The sequence below is a fragment of the Galleria mellonella genome, unplaced genomic scaffold (genome assembly GCF_026898425.1).
Source record: "Galleria mellonella isolate WM207_F2 unplaced genomic scaffold, CSIRO_AGI_GalMel_v1 utg93, whole genome shotgun sequence".
Classification (NCBI taxonomy): Eukaryota; Metazoa; Arthropoda; class Insecta; order Lepidoptera; family Pyralidae; genus Galleria; species Galleria mellonella.
The window spans coordinates 3,621,684-3,643,298 of record NW_026442176.1 but is presented as its reverse complement, the minus strand read 5'-3'; the positions used below and the strand labels follow the sequence as shown (position 1 = coordinate 3,643,298).

Sequence of the window (21,615 nt, the reverse complement as noted above, 5' to 3'; positions counted from 1 at the left end):
GATTTTCAAGGGGACCACGTAGAGGTCGACCTGACAGGGCATATTGCTAACAATTGGAATGGTAGTCTGCATTACAAACAATCCTTTCCGAATCAAATTGTATTGTATAAGCAATTGATTGTCCACTGCTGGATATGGGGAACTGATGGGAGGTTATGGTTTTTTCCAATTGTTATCATGATTGGCAGACCGCAGTTAGGCTTTGGTAATGTTTTAAGAGAAACGCTGCTGCTCATCCCTAGACCATTAAATTCGTTTAGTCGCCTCTTACGACATCCATAAGACACAAAGGAGAGGTCCATTCTACGCCGGGACCACATGGCCAAATTAGATTCAAATATACTCAGCAAAATATTTGATATCTATATATATCGAGTTCTTCTGGACATTGATTACCACTAATCGCGATATCGCCCATACCAGTCGGATATCTATATTCACTACGAGCGGGTTCTTATTTTCGAAAATATATATTTGTTAACCGAAAATTAATATATCTGTTATTGTACCAATATATGTTTAGATATTGTAGCTGCAATATATAGATTTTACTATATATCACCCACCCTTACTCATAAAAGACTTAAGTCGTGAGCATATTTAATATTATTCACCAAGCGAATATGATCCATATATCGTCCCAACCGACACATTTGTCCCAAAATATCGCATCCCCATCGCGGATATCCCGCTCGTTTAAAAGCCTACGGCGAAGTGGGTACTTTATAACGTAATGGGTACGTTCCATTTTTACGTTGTCGCAAATTATACACGCGACCAATGGACATTTGCAACTCAAACAAACCAGCTGCAATTTGTCTGATTGAAATTATTGGCTGCACTTGTTAATTTACTTTATTCTTGTTCCAGATGGCGCCGCTGAGCTTCGGACGGCGAATAGCGGCCTTCCTCACCTCCAATACGTTTGTGGTACGTATTTTCAACTCTATTCGTGCCTTACGATAATTGTATATTACGATACGTCTACAATATTATTTTCTCCTATTTCTAAAGGAAATTGCTTCATTATTTTAAATTAAATTATACGTCAATCGGCTCTTTTCAGTTTTCAACGAAATAACACTCTAGATTTATGACGATTATAATGCAAGTTGTTGGACAATTTTGTTTGTTTTTTTTATTTATTTATTTTTAACCCAACACAGTGATAGTAAGAATTGCTTAAGAGATTTTTTTTTTTTAATTTATCTTGAAGTCTAAATAAGTTTTCTTCTTTTTTTAATGTATCTTGAAGTCTAAATATTTAAATAAATTAAAGTTATACTTATTTATTTATTACATCCGCATGACCGGGATAATATGTAATTTCTTTGTCTTGCTGTATCCCAAATACTACATAGCAATGTGAATGCCAGATTTCATAATTATTGAATAAGACGTTAAGGTAACAAAACAAAGTCGCATTTATAAACAAATTAGCATGGAATAATGATGACCTAATATGATAGTAATAAATAACGATGATGTTTATTTAAAAGATATATATCTCTTATCCCATGTGGTCCCGGCATAGAATAGGCCACCCGTTCCTTTCTCGTGGGTGTCGTAAGGGGTAACTAAAGGAGGACGTGATATGGCCACCAACGTCCCTCTTAAACATCTCCAAAGCCTAATTGCGATTGCCAATCCGCTTGCCAAGCGTGGCAACTACTGACAAAACCCTAAAAACGAGAGGCTTATATTCAGCAGTGGACAGTTAAAAGCTGATATGATGATAATGATATATCTCTTAAAAAGTTTAAAAAAAGAACACTGACATGTAATAATCTATAAATACGTTAAAATTACTATCTATCTATTTGGCTATAAAATAATTCAGCTACCGAATAATATTCAGTGTGCTTTACCAATTACCTCCATAGAGCAATAAATCAAGATCGAAATATTGATAAGGTTAGTTCCGCCCGCGCCGCGCGCCCCGCGACCCCTCACTACTATGAATTACCCGCGCAAACATCCCCCACGCGAATAATTTATCCGTACATTTTCGTAATTAAATCAGTTACTCGGTACAACAATACGAATTATACACTATTTGCGCAACAACAAATCGAGCGAATAACAATTAACGCGCCTCGATTAAACGAAACATACTGAGGACGCTCGGATACGCACAGAAACGGTTATGCATAATGCGGTGCACTCATTTGCCCAACGTTTGTGGACGACAAATGAAGCGAGATGAAAAGCGCTATTTTATTGTGACCAAAGAAACGTGAACCGTCAGGATTTGTCTACAATATGAGAGTGAAGGTCTGTAAATATCAGTGTACGTCGAAACGCAAATTCGCGAAATAGCGCCGCCTCTAATAGCGCGTGAACTCTGTGATTGTCCGTATGGGTAAACACACTGTTTATGAATCGATGCGTGTTTATGGTTTATATGGGGCAGAAAGCCCTTTATCAGTATTCTGCATTAGATCCATTAGCCAGCGAATAGGTATACGTACCTACATATTTTTGTTGTTCCTTTATTTATTCCCCAGTTAGCTCGTAACTCATATTTACAGAAAACGTAACTTCATTATATCGTATATACGTAAAGTATTGATTAATAATAATGTGCTTTGTAGAATTATTGGATACTACATCGATACCTACTTTAAAAGAGATTCGTGAATAAAATAAATTAAATATCACAATATATGTAATGTATACTAAAGAAGAAATTGTTAAATTTTATTATTTTTATATCAACATTTTAATTTTTAGTAAACATTACATACAACTCTTCAAAAATACTCTTCCTTTTACGTGGATGTCATAAAAGGCAACTAAGGAAACTTAATAGTTGAGGAATAGACAAAAGCGTCCCTCTTAAAACACCACCAGAAGTCTAACTGCGACTGCTTGCCGCCTACCAAGCATGGCAACTACTGGCAACACCCTTTTATAGTTACAGTTAACGGCTGACATGATGACATACAAGTATAAGTATACTAGGTTTAAAAAAATCCTAAATTAGATCGGTCGAAAATAGAATTTGTGACTGTATTTTCTATGCAACGTGTATGTAGCTCTTTTCTAATAGCCGTTACCCAAAGAGATCTGCGGGTCTACCATGTAATGAATTTCCGAAATTTCGGACTCCATTTCGTGTTTTTGTTTATACCAAAATCGGACCAATAAATGGAGTTTAACATTTCGTTCGTCATACATCTTATCATAAAAGTCCAAAGAAACAATATTTTAACATTTTTAATATTTCCAAACGACATGTATTATGTAATTTTAACATCAAATTTCTGTTTCGTTTGGCTCCGAAATTTCGAAAAACATTTCTCTTTCAATTGACTAGTCGTTCATACCTAATATTGAGTTCATTTCGTCACACATAATTATTATATGCTACTATCTACTCACTACACCAGTGTTGCCAATTTAGATACTTTTCGGGCAATTTTGGGTAAAAATTTTGTGCCCAAGAAATTTTGGAGTGTTGAAAGAAATGGAGAAAAATGAAGAGAATGTGGAGGGTATTTTATGAAGGTATTTTTATTTTTGAAGAGTTTTGTTATTTATAAACCCTATATAAAATATAAATTATATATGAATAAAAATTCAATAGAATTGTAACATAAAGTGAAAAAGTTAGATTCATAAAAGCGTTTTTTTTTCGTCGTTCATGTATTAGTTATAGATTAGATATATTTATAATCAAAATATAGTAAAAAATAACAACATCGTATCACTTTTGGAAAAAAATACATTAGAATAAAAATATAATATCGCATCTGGCAACCTTACAATAAACAGTCTCATATGTATATATAATATATGTCATATAATACATGCTCCACTAACAGCTTAATATATACTGCACAAGCAACGTTCCCGTATTAATTAATAGATGATTGGTTTCCATATCTCCACACGAGAACGTTCTCGAACAACGACCTGCCAAATTTTCATTTTACTGAACAATGCAGCATTCAGTTGTTGCTGTTTTAGTTTTATTTTTGGTATATTATAGACATAATACAAAATAGATTGATAAATTATAAAGTACTGTATATCTGGATTCTCTGTAACAAGAAGTATATTTTTTCGCCAATAAGGAACTCTATTACTGAAAATTTATCTTTAAGTGTTGCCACTGTGTATACGAGGTCTGTCCGGAAAGTTCGTATAAAAGTGTTCTGGAATGCGAGAAAGAGGAGTGGGGAGGCCAGGTAAGCGCAGGACCCCTTCCTTATGTCCCTGACAATGCTTCAGTTCTGGTCTGACCGCCGTGCGGTGCGAACTGGCTTGTCACGCCATCTGTGAAGTTACCTCTTAACGAAACCCCGTCGGCATGGAGCCCGCTTCCGTTGAAGAGCAGCGCGTCGTAATCAAGTTTCTCTCGAAACTCGGCAAGAATAAATTTTTGCCGATCTCAAACATTTATGGGGATGATGCTGTGAAGGAACCAACCGTCCACAAGTGGCTAAAAAGATTCAGAGAGGGCCGAGACAATGTTGATTGTTTTTTTCGATGTTCGGGGGATTGTCCATCAAGAATTCGTCCCTCCAGGCCAGACAGTTGATGGAAAATTCTAAGTCGATGTGCTCAGACGCCTCAAAGCTCGTTTGGCACGAGTTCGTCCAGAAGTGGCGCGAGAGGGGCGTTGGATTCTTCACCACGACAATGCCCCTGCCCACACCTCTCTTGTTGTCCGTGAGTTTTTGAGTAAAAATTCCATTACGGTGACCGAACACCCCCTATTCGCCGGATTTGGCCCCGTGTGACTTCTTCTTGTTCCCAAAAACCAAATTGGTACTTCGGGGGCGGCATTTGGGGGACATATGAGATAAAAAAGCTACGACGGGGCAGCTGAGAAACCTACAACCAGAGGACTTTCAAGGAGCCTTCTCACAGTGGAAACGGCGTTGGCACAAGTGCATTATGTCACAGGGGGAGTACTTTGAAGGGGATAAAATTGATTTACCTGAATAATTATAAAATAAAATTTTTAAAAAACTTTTATACGTACTTTCCGGACAAACCTCGTATATATAAATATAACCTATAACGCCTATTACGGTAATCACGACTAGTGTTGCGTGTTGTTGTTTAAAAATCTCTGAGTTGTGTTGACAATCATTCTGCTGTATATTTATTTCCTTAAAATTAGAACATTACAATTAACTATACAATTGGTACAGAAGAATAACACCTAAGTCCTCAGGACATGCATGGGGACGCATGAGGAGTACCATAGGCGAAACAGTGTACTCTGTTATGTCCATGATACTGCTCATTTCAATAGGCAACGGTTACCACTTACAATCAGGTGGGCCGTCAGCTTGTTTGCCATTCTAAGTTGCATAAAAAAATTACATAATAGTTAAAAAAATAAAAAAAAATCACCGATAAACAATCTATAGATATTTATAATAAAGATACACTAAGTAAAAATTCTCTTTTCTACCTGCTTCCTTATTAACTTCCCAAAATTATGCTATATTTTTTGTAGCAACTTTTAAGTAGCGACATTCTGGAAATTCTGTTTAGTGTAATTAAATACTAATTAATACATTATATCTCTAAAGGGCTTTACCCAAATACTTTGCCTTAAAAGGAATTTTCAACGATATATTTATTATAAAAAGCCATAAATCGTAGACTAAACTCGAAAACGGCTCTGGGATTCATTATAATTCAGTCGGTCGTCGGCTGTCGTCTCTGTCGCTCGCATTTTTAATCAACAGGCCCGCCAGAATTTGCTAGCTAATTTGAATAACGGATTTCGCCGTTGGCCATTGCGAAAGGGTTGTTTTAGGGTACCGTTTAGTCGAGCCATGGACTAACACAAACAGGTGGACGGTGACTGATTTAGTTTGCATTTTAATTAACGTTTGGCATTATTATGCCCTCCAGTTATAATTTAGTACCAATTGCAAATATGGTAAATTAATTATTTCTACATAAGAGTCGTTAGAGCGTTCGTGAGATTAAAACTAGCGAACCTTGATAATTGGAAGTTGTAGCCCGTTTAAAAAATATATATATATATATATATATATATATATATATATATATATATATATATATATATATATATATATATATATATTAAATTTATTTCGGCTTTTCATTCGACATTCAATCAGAATATAACCTTCAACTCTTATTTTGAATGATGATTATATATATATATATATATATATATATATATATATATATATATATATATATATATATATATATATATATATATATATATATATATATATATATATATATATAATATACTTATATTTTTTATAATATAAATTTTCAATTTATTAAGTGATGTTTATCATCATTTTCATCATCACCATATCAGCCATTATCTGTCCACTGCTGAACATAAACTTTCCCATATTTTTTAGATACGCTAAAACTCAACTTAGGGATGTTAAAAGTCATTCGATTTTGTTCCCATTAGTTTCAATATATATATATATATATATATATATATATATATATATATATATATATATATATATATATATATATGTATAATTATTATTTTCCGACTACCGCTACTTGTACACATGTTCTGCAACTTATATTTTTTTAATAATATTTACTTACTAAAATAATTATAGTAACAGTAAAAGTAATATTTTTTTTAATGGGTGATAATGGAATGGTAACCCCACCCGCGCTATCGGTATACATCGGCGGAGCACCAGTGAAGGATGATAGGTGAGGATGAAGCAGGTCAGTTAGCCCATCGTGACGAATTCAACAAGAATTGTTCACGATGGTTTCCAGGGGAAACCACGTGGAGGTCGACCTAATAGGGCATATTGTTAGCAATGGGGCTGCCAAACTCCATTGCTAACAATTCCTTTCCCCCGTGTAAAAGTAATATTGTAGGTACATATTTATATAAATGATAAAAAAAAATATGAAATTCTTCAATCTGTTTCACCGAATAATATATTAGACTTTAATTTAATTTAAAACTTCGTTTCGTAATTTTGTTAATAATTAATTTTTAATTAAAACTTAATATTCCAAAGTACGAAACGAAGGAAGACTAAAATGTCTCTAATTAGTAAACAAAACTCTTTGTTAGAATCGTGAATTCAAATTTAAGTCTTAGAGATTCTATAGTACGTACGAGGTTTGTCCGGAAAGTACGTATAAAAGTTTTTTAAAAATTTTATTTTACAATTATTCAGGTAAATCAATTTTATCCCCTTCAAAGTACTCCCCCTGTGACATAATGCACTTGTGCCAACGCCGTTTCCACTGTGAGAAGGCTCCTTGAAAGTCCTCTGGTTGTAGGTTTCTCAGCTGCCCCGTCGTAGCTTTTTTTATCTCATTTATGTCCCCCAAATGCCGCCCCCGAAGTACCAATTTGGTTTTTGGGAACAAGAAGAAGTCACACGGGGCCAAATCCGGCGAATAGGGGGGGGTTCGGTCACCGTAATGGAATTTTTACTCAAAAACTCACGGAACGATCTTGGCGCAAATTTTTTTCATTTGAAGTTCGTTTCTTAGAATTTCGTGGACCACGGTTTTGCCCAAATTAAGCTCTTCAGCCACCTGTCTGACCGTTAAACGACGGTCCCCATTAACACAAGTTCGAATTCTTTCCACGTTTTCGTCGGAATGTGAAGTGGAAGGACGTCCTGAACGTGGGTCATCTTGAACGCTTTCTCGGCCCTCTCTGAATCTTTTTAGCCACTTGTGGACGGTTGGTTCCTTCACAGCATCATCCCCATAAACTGTTCTGAGATCGGCAAAAATTTCACGGCCATTCTTGCCGAGTTTCGAGAGAAACTTGATTACGACGCGCTGCTCTTCAACGGAAGCGGGCTCCATGCCGACGGGGTTTTGTTAAGAGGTAACTTCACAGATGGCGTGACAAGCCAGTTCGCACCGCACGGCGGTCAGACCAGAACTGAAGCATTGTTAGGGACATAAGGAAGGGGTCCTGCGCTTACCTGGCCTCCCCACTCCTCTTTCTCGCATTCCAGAACACTTTTATACGAACTTTCCGGACAGACCTCGTATATAAATTGGCGTTTTAAAAGAGAGAAAACATAATAACACATATATTAGAGCGAGACAGACAAGTAGAACATTCCTGTACACAATATAAGCTCGAAACTGATTTAGCTGGAATATACTAATATATTGTATAATAAGTTCAATGATTTTTATGTTTTGAAGTGGAAATTAGTTTTAAATTAATGAAAAATTAAATAAATTTAATTAGAATAAAATGTGCTCAACCAGAATATATGATAAATTAGAGAAAAAAGAACTAGAAAATTGATCACTTTCCAGGTAACTACGCTTTGAATATTTACCTGTTTAATAAAAAATATTTTATACAATTATTAATAGAAAAACATATACAATTTAACCAAAAAAAGTTATAAATGCCAAAAAATTTAAATTAAAATTATATATTAACAAATAAGTGTATTTATTTGTGTAATTTCAATTTCATATAAATTCAGAACTGTCCCATGCACACGTTTACAAATCACGCACACTAGTGCAAGCATTTTTTTGTCTCGTTTTTATGATTGTATTGTCAATCTGTCAGTACGTAATACGTTATACCATAGAATCGTTTCATATGTTCTCTTCTTTTCATATGGTCTTTTTTTATATTTTCCTTGTCCTTTTAGTCTTATGACTCTTTTGTATGATCGCATACTAATTTTATACAAATAGTCGGTTATTTTGAATGAAAGATTACATATTATTTCCGTGACCTACTTCACGTGTACAGAACCCTTCAATCAACGTCGTGTACGGCTCTCTACGAGCGTCGGCTAGGCCGCAATTATACGATTTGCATACCTATCTAGCGCCGTCGCTTTACGCTGTTTTTGCACGCCCACCTATCGTGTGTTACGCCCTTTTTGTGTACTTACGAGAAAAAAATATACCTACTTGTTGAAAATAGGAAAACCACTTTGATTATACCGGAGGTGGCTTTGTCATAATTTTTTTTTTATTCTTACAGTATCTCTTTTTTTTATTGATTTATGATTTATATTCCTAATTACTAAGCACTCAGCAGTCAACGAGAGTAATAAGGTTATTTTTCTGGTGGAACAAATAAAATCAGCGTTTTTGTTATAATTTTTGTAAATAATATTAATCATATTATTCTACATCTGTCTATGTATCCAAACATTCAGCTAGATTGGCGACAGATGTTCCGGTGATAATTAAATCTCTTTTTTGGTGTTTTTCTAATGACATCTCGTCTGACAACCTTTTTCGACAGTGTCGAAATTATATTTTTCCTATTTTATTATTTGAAATATAAAAACACAATAGGTATTGAAAATAAATATAAAAAATTAAATCTTGACTTCTTATTCATTTCTTATTACAAATTTCGCGCCATTAAAATTATCTTTTAAAATGGTATCACAATTTCACGCCTATACAATAATTAAAAACTAGAATGAACGGTGAAAATCGCTCAAAAGTCTCTCGCAATATGTCGGAACGAGCGGTTTATTGGATTTTAGCGGAAATTTCAACGTGTGCAAACGCAAAACGAGGACAACGCAGTACTGTTTACGAATAACCCAGCGCATATCGAATTTTGATTCTGATTTGCGCTTGTGGGAACGAAACCCTATAAATGGGACAGAAGATATGTGCAAATTGAATGCAAAGCTGTATGATAGTACTTTTGTTGCATCCGTGTGTCCATTTAAAAATACAAAGCAATGTAAGCATTGCAACACTGCTAAATATTTATAGCAACATATTTTTTTAGTTTGTGGCCTGTTTTTATCTCTACTTACCTACTTTAGGTTTAAACGTTGTCTAAAAACCTTTCAACAAAAACAATCGTTACTTTTTTATTCTTGTTTAAGTGAATTAGTACCATAAACCACACATAGACTTTCGCAATTTGTCAAGATTTAGATAACCGAATTATTTAATTATTACATAAAATTACTACTGGCAAAACATAGAACAATGGCGCGTATAAAATATACGTCAGCCAGCCCAAAGTTATCTAACCATTTTTGAGAGCATTTTTGAGGCCTACTGTATCTATCAATACAAATATATCGGTATAGTTAATTTAATCAACCTACTTATAAAATATTAAAAAAATCATGAGTGCAAGACAAGTAAATCAATTCAATCTCTACGAATCTAATTTGTTTTTTTAAGTTGTAGTGATGGCAATTCAAATTTGTAAAACAATATAAGGTTAAATTGACTTGCATTATCACTATGAAAATATTTACAATAATATAATATAAAATATTATTTACAAGCTTTTACAAGTTTTTATATTAACCATAATTTATGTATTTATTTACTTTATTTTAACTGCTATTATTTTTATTATCATTTAAATTTATAAACGACTTAATCATACAATGCGAATATACATAGTTGGATGTAAGTACCAAAGGAGACCTAGACTAATCTACTATGGTCAAATAGACCATATTCTTTCTAAAGGTCCTCCTTCTCCAGAATCTCCTTCTTTCTCAAGAATCTCCATATCGTATATGAATACATGAGACAAGTTATGAAAATACAGGACGCAAGAGATGTATATAAGGATCTTTACACTCGATTCATCTGCCATTCCAAAACTTGGTGTGAAGATAAATAGATAGACGATTTACGCTACTACAGAAGCGTAATTTCAATTCAACTACGATATTTATACCATGCATAAATATCTAATGCAATAAATCCGTGTATGATACAATTGTTGGAAAACTGCAGACAGTAAAGAAAAGTGCAACGTTTCATTTACAATGCTGAATCGTGGAAACATTAAAATTCGCTGCTATCTTTGATATCCAATTGGCTCCCATTCCAAATCCCATTTCTCTTTAAAATGCTAATAAACTCACTTATCTGACAAACTGCGCAAGCTGCTTTGTCTAAAGGACGAGATTGTCGGCAATGCATCTATCAGAAATCTCACTGTAACAGAATTAAACCAAGACTTTGTAATTCTAGACTCGAATCTCGGCTCCCACTCGGATCTCGGTGCTAATTGTTGAAAAGAGGAATCGTAATAAAAGTGCTAGCCTTTGAAGCAAAGAAGCAGCCCCGGGCACCTCCACGGAGCGCATTTTAATAAATTAAAACTGCGCAAAATTCCCATTTCAATATCATTTTATTTTCCCTTTTGCGTTCCCTTCTACGAACCTCGCTCGCCTTACATTGATTCTATTTTATTTTTTTACGGAGCGGCCATCAACTCGGGCTATATTCCTTCATCCTATTAAGACGTATATTTCCGAAGACATGTTTATACATTATGTAATCATTTGAATTCGGTTAAACAAGATTGCCTAAACAAAGATTTGCGGTTCTCTTCATTCGTAATGGAATGACTTCAATGAAATTGAATTATATCCTATTCCTTTTATCTTTCTTTGTATTTGTTGTATTGCTTAATTTTTTCTTTCTCTTTTCAGGTATTTTTGATGTCCCTTGAACTTCTCGCGTGCCAAAGTGGAGCAGCAGCTCTGGCGAATTGTCCGAGTGGATGTAGCTGCAACGACGACACGCTGGTGGTAGTTTGCGAAGAGAGCCGGCTCGATGTCCTCCCCATCGCTCTCAATCCCTCCATTCAGCGGCTCATCATCCGCAACAACAAGATCAAGACAATCGACAGCTCTATGCAATTCTACGCAGAACTACAACACCTCGACCTCTCCCAAAACCACCTTGTCAACATACCCACAAAAAGCTTCGCATATCAACGCAAACTCCAAGAGTTACACCTGAACCATAACAAGATATCCTCCGTCACAAACACCACTTTCCAAGGATTAAATTCATTAACAGTTTTGAATTTAAAGAGAAATTTCTTAGAAGAACTAACAAACGGCGTTTTCTCTACACTACAAAGGCTCGAGGAACTCAATTTAGGACAAAATAGAATATCTAGGATCGAACCTAGAGCTTTCGCTGGATTAACAGCATTAAGAATTCTTTACTTAGATGACAATCAACTAAGTTCAGTGCCTACCACTTCATTTAGCTTATTAGGAAGCCTGGCCGAGTTGCATGTAGGCCTTAACGCTTTCACTTACTTACCAGATGATGCTTTTGCCGGTCTGAATAAACTGACTGTTTTAGATTTAAATGGAGCTGGACTTGTAAATATCAGCGGCAATGCTTTCAGAGGACTACCAGGATTGAGAAGTTTAAATCTAGTTGGAAATAAATTGAGTGTAGTGCCCACAATCCAGTTGTCTGGATTAACAAGACTAGAAGAACTATACATCGGACAAAACGATTTCTTGACTTTAGAAAGCCACTCGTTTAAGGGTTTGAAAAATCTGAAATTGTTAGATATCACGGGTACCGTGCAACTTGAACGAGTGGAGAAGGGAGCTTTCGAAGATAATGTTAATTTGGAGACGGTCATTTTGGCCAATAACAAGAAACTGGCCGTTATAGAAGACTGCACTTTGTTGGGCTTACCAAAATTAAAGCACGTATCGTTAAAAGACAACGCTATTGTAACAATAAGTGAAAATGTTTTTGTTGGCAAAGAATTAAGACAACTAGATTTAACAGATAATCCAATCTTATGTGACTGCCAAATAATGTGGCTTAGAGATCTATTATATGACAGAAGTAATTTCACACAAATACATTGCGCTTCCCCTGAACACTTGAAAGACAAGAACTTGAGGAATCTAAAGGCCGATGATCTCGGTTGTGCGCTGCCTGATTCACGAAAACATACTATTATTGGTTTTAGTATAGTCTTACTCGTCGCCGTGCTCTTTACACTAGTCTTCTTAATTTATAAATACCGTAAGAGTATGCAGGAGAAACTAAAAGATTATAAATGGAATAAGGGACGCAAAAATCTTGAGTACCATAAACCTATATCTACCGAGGAAGATTGCATAGTTCGAGGCATCCACCCATCCCAGTACCCTGTGGCGCCCCCACACAGGCCTATTCCTGTGACGGAACTGTAGCTAGAGCTTTACGCCTCGCCGAGCGTGTTTTTCATGTCAGGCGGCCAAGGCTCAGCACGGCGGCCGCAACGTTCGGGAGGCGGCGGCACACTGCCCGCCAACGGATTCACATACATCGGCGGCGATGCGCGACATCAACCGCTCACACTAAACAACGGGGCACCGGCTCACCACCTCAACAACGGCTCCTTACGTTCTCTTCCAGATAAAAAGAACAACCGGAACGGCGTCGTATGCCACCCGGAGAACTTCCAGCGGAATCTCGACACGCGGTATTCTCGGAAGCAAGAAAACGGGTACATACGTAACTCGGAGACGATAATTGGTTTTCCGAGAAACGACAGGGAATATGAGAGGGAGCACTCCGAATACAGCGAGCCTGAATACTCCATCATACCGGAGAACGGGTACGGGAGGTCGATCGACGACTACCCGCGCTCCTGTAGTCATTCCAACACCTTTAACTGTTGAGGACTCCCTGTGAACTCTTTCAATCGTTTGTGATCTTGTAATTCTAGCAATAAATCTTCATTCCATTAAGTTTTTCTATGGACGGAACCAGTGTGATGGGAATGTAGTGCTCTAGAGCGGTTAGTGAAATTAGTTATCGGACTCCGGTGTACGTACGACCAGTGAGGACTATCCCGTATCGTAATTCGGTTAAAAGAGTACCTTATTTGTAAATTATAAATTTAAGTAGTGATGGATCTATTTTTCAATGAGACGTTGGCGTATGAAAGTGAGACTTTCATAGAGAAAGGTACAGTACGTACGTTGTACAGACTAGTCGTGGTAAGGTAGCGGAGCCCCGCGCGCGCCACTGCGGGGCTCCCATATGATTGTACATCATACATTTGTGATTTGTATTTTTTTCCACCGGTTCGGTGGAGTTTGTATTTGATTTTGTACAAAAAACCATTCCATAAGAAAACTTTTTAATGTCTAATATTTTATTTATAAATGAATAAAGTAAGTGTGCGTTAAATAAGACACCAATATGAAAAAATATTAGATTGAATAAGTGTAAATATATTTATACTATATTGAGATATTTATAAAATTTAATACGATCTTGTTCTTCTAAAATTATCATAAATAATTTCGGGTTTTCTGATATCGTATTGTTTGCTATATCGACTGATATCCGACTAAGATTCCTTACGTCTGTCACTATTGTTACTATGCCTACCTATTTACATTAACCTTCATATTGTGTAGGTACGAGCACCCATTGTTTCAAATCAACACGTATTTTGTACGCTCGCAACTAATATTGAACTTTATTATGATGGTTATAAATATAGATATTCAATTCAGACTTCGACCGTTGTTTTGGCAATTGTGATGCCGAGTACTTGTATAGAAAAATCAATTACCAGTGAAGATTAAACTTTGCATTGCCGTCGCCATGACGACGCGAGCACGTCATATTCGCCTCAGAAGTGAAATGTGAACTTCCTTCCTTAGTTGTTAATTAATACTGTTGTTTATCTGTACATCATTACAATTAATCATTATTTTTTCACATGAAAGGTACAGGCATAGAACAGAGAAATGTCCTAATGAATTGATTATAAGAATAATGAAATTTTAATTTAGAACTAATAATATTTAATAATAAACATATTTTTTGTTGAAATCAGACTATTTGATTTTTAAAATAAAATAAAATGAGTAAAAAAATAAAAATTTTGAATTTCTCTGTTCTGTGCCTATACTCTTCACTTGGTCTTTTGAGTACTTATCTACTTACATATGTGTAAAATAGTGTGAAAATACTGTCGATTACAATTTCTTTTCACAACAGACTTATTTCAACAATAAAACTTAAAAATAATATTAAAATGTAATTTAACTTATGTTTTTTTTCAATAGACTTAAAAAAAGAAGTTCTCGATTCTGTTGTAATTATTTTTTTTATAGTCATTACTTCATAATTCCATGAACTCCATCAGTTATAAACCGATTCGGAAAATTCTTTTTGTTATCTAAAAGGATATACTTACAGATACAAAAATAGTAAATTTATCATACTCTTTAATTTTTAAATCAAATTAACTGATAATAAATATCAAAATAAAAATTATTGGCAATACATTCAAAACCAATTAAATGTTAGTCTTTCATTTTTCTTTTGAGAAACAAAGAAGAATGAAGGTATGCTTAATAAATATGAAATTGTTATTTTTTGCTATTATAAAAAAAAATCTACTAATAAAATAAATAGTTTTATATGTTGTAAGTAAGTCATTTCTTAGCAACAATATTAGGTACTACTTACCTAAAATGGAATAATACACATACAAAAAAAAAGAAAGTAAGTACATAAAAGAGGTAACTTAATTTTCACAATAACACAAAATGGTTACAACTCAGTTTAATACATAGTTTAGATCATATACATATGAATACATATTTTGTTTATAATATCTAATATATGATTATATAAATATTAAATAAAATTAATTCAATATGCCTACCTATTGTAGAAAAAGTCTGTTGTGAAACATGTCTGCTGCATTTTGAAATGAAATTTGAAAAATCGCCTACACGATATACTTACTTGAATCTTATGGTGGTATTTTGTTCATGTAAATACGGAGAAATTAAAGACTTAAGTAAACGGTGTAAGGCATGTTATTAGTGCCTACTGATGCCTAAAAAGTATACAAAGAAATCGATTAAATACATATGAAGAAAATGTGATTAGCGTACTCTCACCATTGTAATAGGTCATCGGTCATTTCTGTACTTTATTGTAGTTATTACCTACCTACATACAAACTCGATAATATAACATACCTCAAATTTAAAATGTGTTTCATTATATTACTGATTCCTACTAAATCGCAGAGCAGAACCGTTGCAACTCTATACACCTATTTTTATGCATCTTAGAATGGCAAACAAGCGCACGGCCCACCTAATAGAAAGCGGTAACCATCGCCTATAGACATGAACATAACAGAGTATACTGTTTCGCTCATGATACCCCCCATGTGTTGTCATTACCTTTTGTCAAATGTATCATAGAGAGTGGTCAGAGGAATTATTCGGATTGATACACACTTCTGAATTTCGTCATCGTACAATCCGCCACAAACTAAAGTTCCATCCCAACTACTGTGTGTTTTTCAAGCTACCTTCTTCTATAATTTATTTATTTGTTACAAAACTCAAATAAATACAAATATAAATAATAGAATAAAAATAGAGAGAACTAAATGCATAAATACCTGACCAAGGTGTAAATTCCTATTATTTTATTGTTCTTTTACTTCCCATTAATATTTACAGTATTTATTTTTTAATTAGTATAATAAAAAATAAAATAAATAAATAATAATCAAGTATAGATCTGCAGATAATAGATCTATATGTTTATTATTTATTTTATCTGTGGGCTCAGCAATAAAAAAAGGTATATAGGTATATTCAAATTTATACATACCTACTAGCAGGCTTTGGCTTTCAAGCTTTTTCTACTTGAATTAGGATAAATATATGTATACTTATCTGAATACTAAATATTTATTCAAATCCATTCAATCATTTAAGGATGCTTGAATAACAAACATCTTTGCACACTTTTATATTTATAAAGCAATTATATTAATTGTATTTATGGCAACAAATATACAATAGCAATTAGAATTCAAGTAAAATACAATAGCATAAAGATAGATAGATAGATACTCTTTATAGTTTCCTCCAAAAGATTACAATAGAAAACTTATTATAAATATAAATAATTACAAGAAATAATCACAATGAGAAAACAATGGGCGACCTTATCGCTAAGAGCGATCTCTTCCAGGCAACCTTTGGATGGAGAGGAGTAATTATAAACAATTTGGTGGGAGGCACGATGAAAAATTATGTTAGTTCTTAATATGGGAGATGTGATACATATAGTAATGTTAATATCAAAATATAGTCATAAAGAAACAAAAGGCGGTCTTACAGCTAGGGCCATCTCTTATAGACAACCTTAAAATCAATAACCTTATAATCTAATAGAATAACTTCATTATTTTTTTCATAATACTAATCTATATACTCGTAGGCGACATATTGTAGTGTCCACGTTATCCTGTCTGAACTATCATTACATAGTATAAAACAAAGTCGCTGTCGCTGTCTGTCCGTCCCTATGTATGCTTAGATCTTTAAAAATACGCAACAGATTTTGATGCGGTTTTCTTTAATAGATAGAGTGACTCATGAGGAAGGTTTATATGTATAATACATGCATAATATAATAGGGAAACAATGATAATTTTAGAGGTTTCTAATGTTATGTAAATAATCACATTTTTAGCGTTCCACCCGTGCGAAGCCGGGGCGGATCGCTAGTTAAGTATAAATCCAAGACATGACAGGCAGTAGTGCTGATCGGAGACAAGGGATTGTAAGTAATAGGTCTAACAGCCCCATTGCTAGCAATATATCCTATCAGGTCAATCTCCACGCAATTTTCCCCGGCAACAATTGTCTTTGTTCTTGTCAATGATGTGCTAATTAGTATGAGTATACAGTGATAAATGATAGGTGAGAATGAAAAAGGAGGTCCTTTTCATTTTCACCTAGCATCCATCTCTGGTGCCCCGCCAGCGTAGCGCAAGCAGGGTTACCATTCTATTATGATATATTAAAAATACCATAAGATCATTGTCAGTATACCGCCATCTAGGAGATTGAAAGTGAACTGCTGATGCATTAATCATCTTTGTAGGTTGTAAACGCTCTAAATATGTACCTATTACAAAGACGTCATCTATCGAATTGTTATTGTATTTCTACAAAGACAACGCCATCTATTGAATTGTTATTATAATATTGCCAAAGTAAAAGGGCATCGAGGGGTCAATGTTCCTTTGACCTATTGTCATTACATTATTCAGCTACTCAGAAATCAATTTCAATAAGTAATGACGAAGGTCATACAATCATACTAACAAGGAATACCTAGAAAAGAAATCTTACTTAAACCTTAAACAATAAACTTAAAGAGGAATATTTCTAGAATAAAATTAAAGAAAAAATTAGTGGTTGTTCATTAATTTATTTATAATAGTTATGTAACATTTATCAATATTACAAAAATGTTCAGCCTTGTGATGGGAATAGGCAGTTTCAGCTGATGCGGATATGATTTTGTAAATAAATAAAAAAATGTGTAATTGAGGCTTCAGATATATGGAATATTGAGTTTCACTTATGCTGTATAATTAGAATTTCTCCTCCTCGAGGCCATGTTTGAAGAACATCATGATAGGAACGGAGGCACCATCAATATCTCTGTACTCCATCATGGCGACCATACCATCACAGTCCATAGATTCTCCAGTGAAGAATTGAAGCTCCTTAAACCTGCCGAGGATGTCCTTCATTACTTTGTTTGTGTTGGTCTTGAACACTTCAACTTGGTCAGGGGCCTTCTCTTCCAATTTTGCTACTAATCTGAAACAGAATTGAAAAGCAAATTAATTATAAGATAACTACAAATATATTTTAAGTACACCACACATATAGATGGTATTCTATTGTTGTATAAAATCTTTATTGTATATATTTTACATTGGACATATTAAAAATGTTTAATACACAATAACAGACTTGTACCATAGAGGGATTTCTTACAATCAATCAAGCTGAAAGAAAACTATAGAATATTGTAATACTATAGTTTGCTTTTTATGTAAAAAAATATTACAGAAGCACAAAATCTGTTATATTACACCACTGTCCGAGAAGTAGTATTTTTATCACTTAATTTTTTTTATATCTGTCAAAATGGATACTGTATTATTATATGAAAATATGTCGACTCTATTTCATGAACAATCATTATAAAAATGAATGTTTTTTCATTAAAGTCATATATTGTTGCATCAATAGCTCCATAGGATGATATCAAACACCAACCCGTGGTATTAGATGATGCTAGACAATGATTTGTTTGGGACTGCAAGTGGCACAAAAAAAGATACTGCAAAATACAGTTAAAATTATCAATATCATAATATTACTGTTGAAGAGACACACTCACTTTTATATAATAAATAATAATTTATATAAATGTTTAACATTTTTTTAAAATACACAGTTTACATCAGAATAGGGCAATGACATTCACCCACACTATTAGACCTTGGCAAAGACATCATATTACTACAAAAGAGGTTACGATTATTCATGCTTGTTTATCATAATATTTACTACAAAAAACTTACATTATATCACTAACTCGTGACCTAATTATAAATTAAAGGACACTATTCAGTAAACACTAATTAAATGTAGTAGAGAGGCAAGTCAAAACACATGAAAACAAAAACATGTAAAGTAGGTTGTGATGTGTCATAAAAACTTTCACACAAAATGGCAGACATACATATAAAAAATGTATGTCAGTACATGTAAAAAGCGCCCACATGGACAACACACACTCCACAAATGTCTGGTATCCATTCTAAGATATGAACAAAGGTATAGTGACATGTTTGAAAACACAATGCAGCTTTTATAAGAGCTCCTCAAGTAATGTGAAAGAGATCAATGCAGATAACTATTCAACAATTTGTATAAACTGAGTATACTGTGCTCAATTAGGATATAGACTCTTCATACAGCAATTATAAATGTATTTATAGATTTAATAATTATTATATACTACTAATAAACATTTGATCTCTTAATATCACTGAGAATAGCAAGCAAAGATCTTGTTTCAATGCACATTTTACGTACAAGTGAAAACAATAGCATAACACTACATTATTGTAATTATAAAAAATTAAATTTGAACAAATCACCAGTGATGTACAAATTGTTATAAATGAATACTAGATATAATTAATACAAATTCAAAGGTTTGGATCTATATATGGTGAGATTATAACTTTTTTGAGAACAGTAAATGCCTCCGTTAGCAGATAACACTACACATAAAAATAACATCAAAATAAATTAGTATAAATTACCACATGAAAAGGCCACAAGACACTTACTTTTTCATATAATCCTTAAGGTATAATGTGTAAGACTTTTTGTCTCCGAAAGCGTATGTTTCCACTAGCCTATGATTTAGCACTATGTCTACACCGCTTTCGACATTGCTGTCCGTTCCCTCGTCCGCCTCCTCGGCCGAAGGGTTGAATCCTTCGATTTTAATATCGTCTTGTTGCCTCGTTACTAATCTACCGGTGACTTCGTATATAACTTCATCGACCAGCTTTATTTTGTAAGTGTCCGAGAACATCTCGTCACCTGAAAACAAAGATATAATCTTGTTACAAACATCTTGAAATACAGCATACTCTAGACCATCTGGATCGTTGATGTGGCATTTAACTATTTCTTGAAATAAAGCGATGAGACATCAGAGTAGATGAAGTGTCAAAATAACTTTTATCAAAGGTACACATAATAAACAAAATATTCACGTAAAACTTATTCATATGACACAATAAACACAATTACCAGTAATAATATCCTTATAGATTCTCATTTTGTAGGATTAGAGACGATTAAAAATAATAAAAACCGAAACTACGGCTCCCAGCCCCAAGAACTAAACCGGAAAGGGGTGTTGAAAGTATAAAAGGCAAAGACCAATGTTGCTAGTTCAGACTAAACGTCAAATTTGAAATGTAATTACAAAACGCAGAATATATATAGTAAAATGTGCATAATTCTGTGAATACTAGATTCGGGCTGACGTAGATTACAAGCGGGGTGAATAAGGAGAAAAGGATAGGGTTGTCAAAAATTTTATTGTACATAATAATGAAATAAACTTTATTTAACAATAAATATATAAAGGTTTTAAGCAATTTACTTAGTTATATGGAATCAATTATTCAATAACATTGTGGAAAAGAATTTGCTTGGCAAATATTGGACACATAATTGATATTGGCGTATTTAAGATTATTTTCCAGAATGAGTATGGCCCCCTTAAAAAAAGATAAGTATGTTCTGTTTGACATGTTCTTACAATGCTTTGTTCGTATATTAGGATATATTATTATTATATACACTGCAGTTATATGCACCAAACGATCCTGGAATAGTCAGGGCTTACACGGCTCTTCCTCTAATACGCTTGTAAAATTCGAATATAAACCAGCAATCAAGCTGCTTCTATCACTCTTTGAAAACAAAGACCAAACTACTTTGTTTCAGTTCAGCCATAGACGTACTCAGAAGGGGGCGGATTAAACCCTATTCACTCCAGAATTAGAAGCAAAGCTATCTGTTTTAAGTAAATAGGTTAGACAATGTATATACGTTTACTTTAAGGGATCAATTACCACAATGCAAGTAGCAATTTGTATTACGTGATTTACTCAAGCAGTGATGTAAGGAGATAATCTTTTTTAGTACGTATGTTGATACTTATTAAAAAAGACTTGATTCCTGACTTAAGTCTGATGATGCTGAAATAAAATTATAAAAACTTCTGATAAACGTATAAGTAATATTGGATTATTTTAAGTATTATACAAGTACTTGTATAAAATGTAATAAAATAAAAAAAGGTGTATAGCAACGGAATAAATATATAATAATTATTATTAAAAGTATATGATAATTATTAATAACATTCTAGGCTGTTTTCTTTACGTAAACATAACGTTCGTACCTTTCTTCA

At 33.8% G+C, this 21,615-nt stretch overlaps 2 protein-coding genes across 4 annotated transcripts in view; one reads left to right on the top strand and one right to left on the bottom strand.

Annotated features, from left to right (window-relative positions):
* Positions 1–13,876, top strand: part of LOC113516678 (leucine-rich repeat neuronal protein 1-like) — a 374,371-nt gene extending 360,495 nt beyond the window's left edge. For 2 of the 3 annotated variants that reach the window (XM_052902597.1, XM_052902598.1), the window contains exons 6-7: positions 871–930; positions 11,433–13,403. In XM_052902597.1, coding sequence (XP_052758557.1) covers positions 871–930; positions 11,433–12,956 — 1,584 coding nt within the window. In that variant the 3' untranslated portion in view covers positions 12,957–13,403. Of the gene's footprint in view, positions 1–870; positions 931–11,432 lie in introns of all 3 variants that reach the window. The other variant, XM_052902599.1, reaches the window with a different exon arrangement.
* Positions 13,877–18,001: 4,125 nt separating this feature from the next.
* Positions 18,002–20,600, bottom strand: LOC113516654 (translationally-controlled tumor protein homolog). Its single transcript, XM_026901108.3, has 3 exons — positions 20,442–20,600; positions 19,970–20,228; positions 18,002–18,419 (listed from the first exon to the last, which is right to left on the bottom strand). Exons 1-3 carry the CDS (start codon positions 20,467–20,469, stop codon positions 18,188–18,190), a joined length of 519 nt encoding a protein of 172 aa, XP_026756909.1. The 5' UTR covers positions 20,470–20,600; the 3' UTR covers positions 18,002–18,187.
* Positions 20,601–21,615: the final 1,015 nt, after the last annotated feature.

Coding starts and splice junctions, on each gene's coding strand:
- LOC113516654 (XM_026901108.3), bottom strand. CDS start 20,469: ATGAGAATCTATAAGGATATTATTACTG. Junction 20,229..20,441: donor CTATAAGGATATTATTACTG/GTAATTGTGTTT, acceptor CTTTGTTTTCAG/GTGACGAGATGTTCTCGGAC. Junction 18,420..19,969: donor CTTAAGGATTATATGAAAAA/GTAAGTGTCTTG, acceptor ATTCTGTTTCAG/ATTAGTAGCAAAATTGGAAG.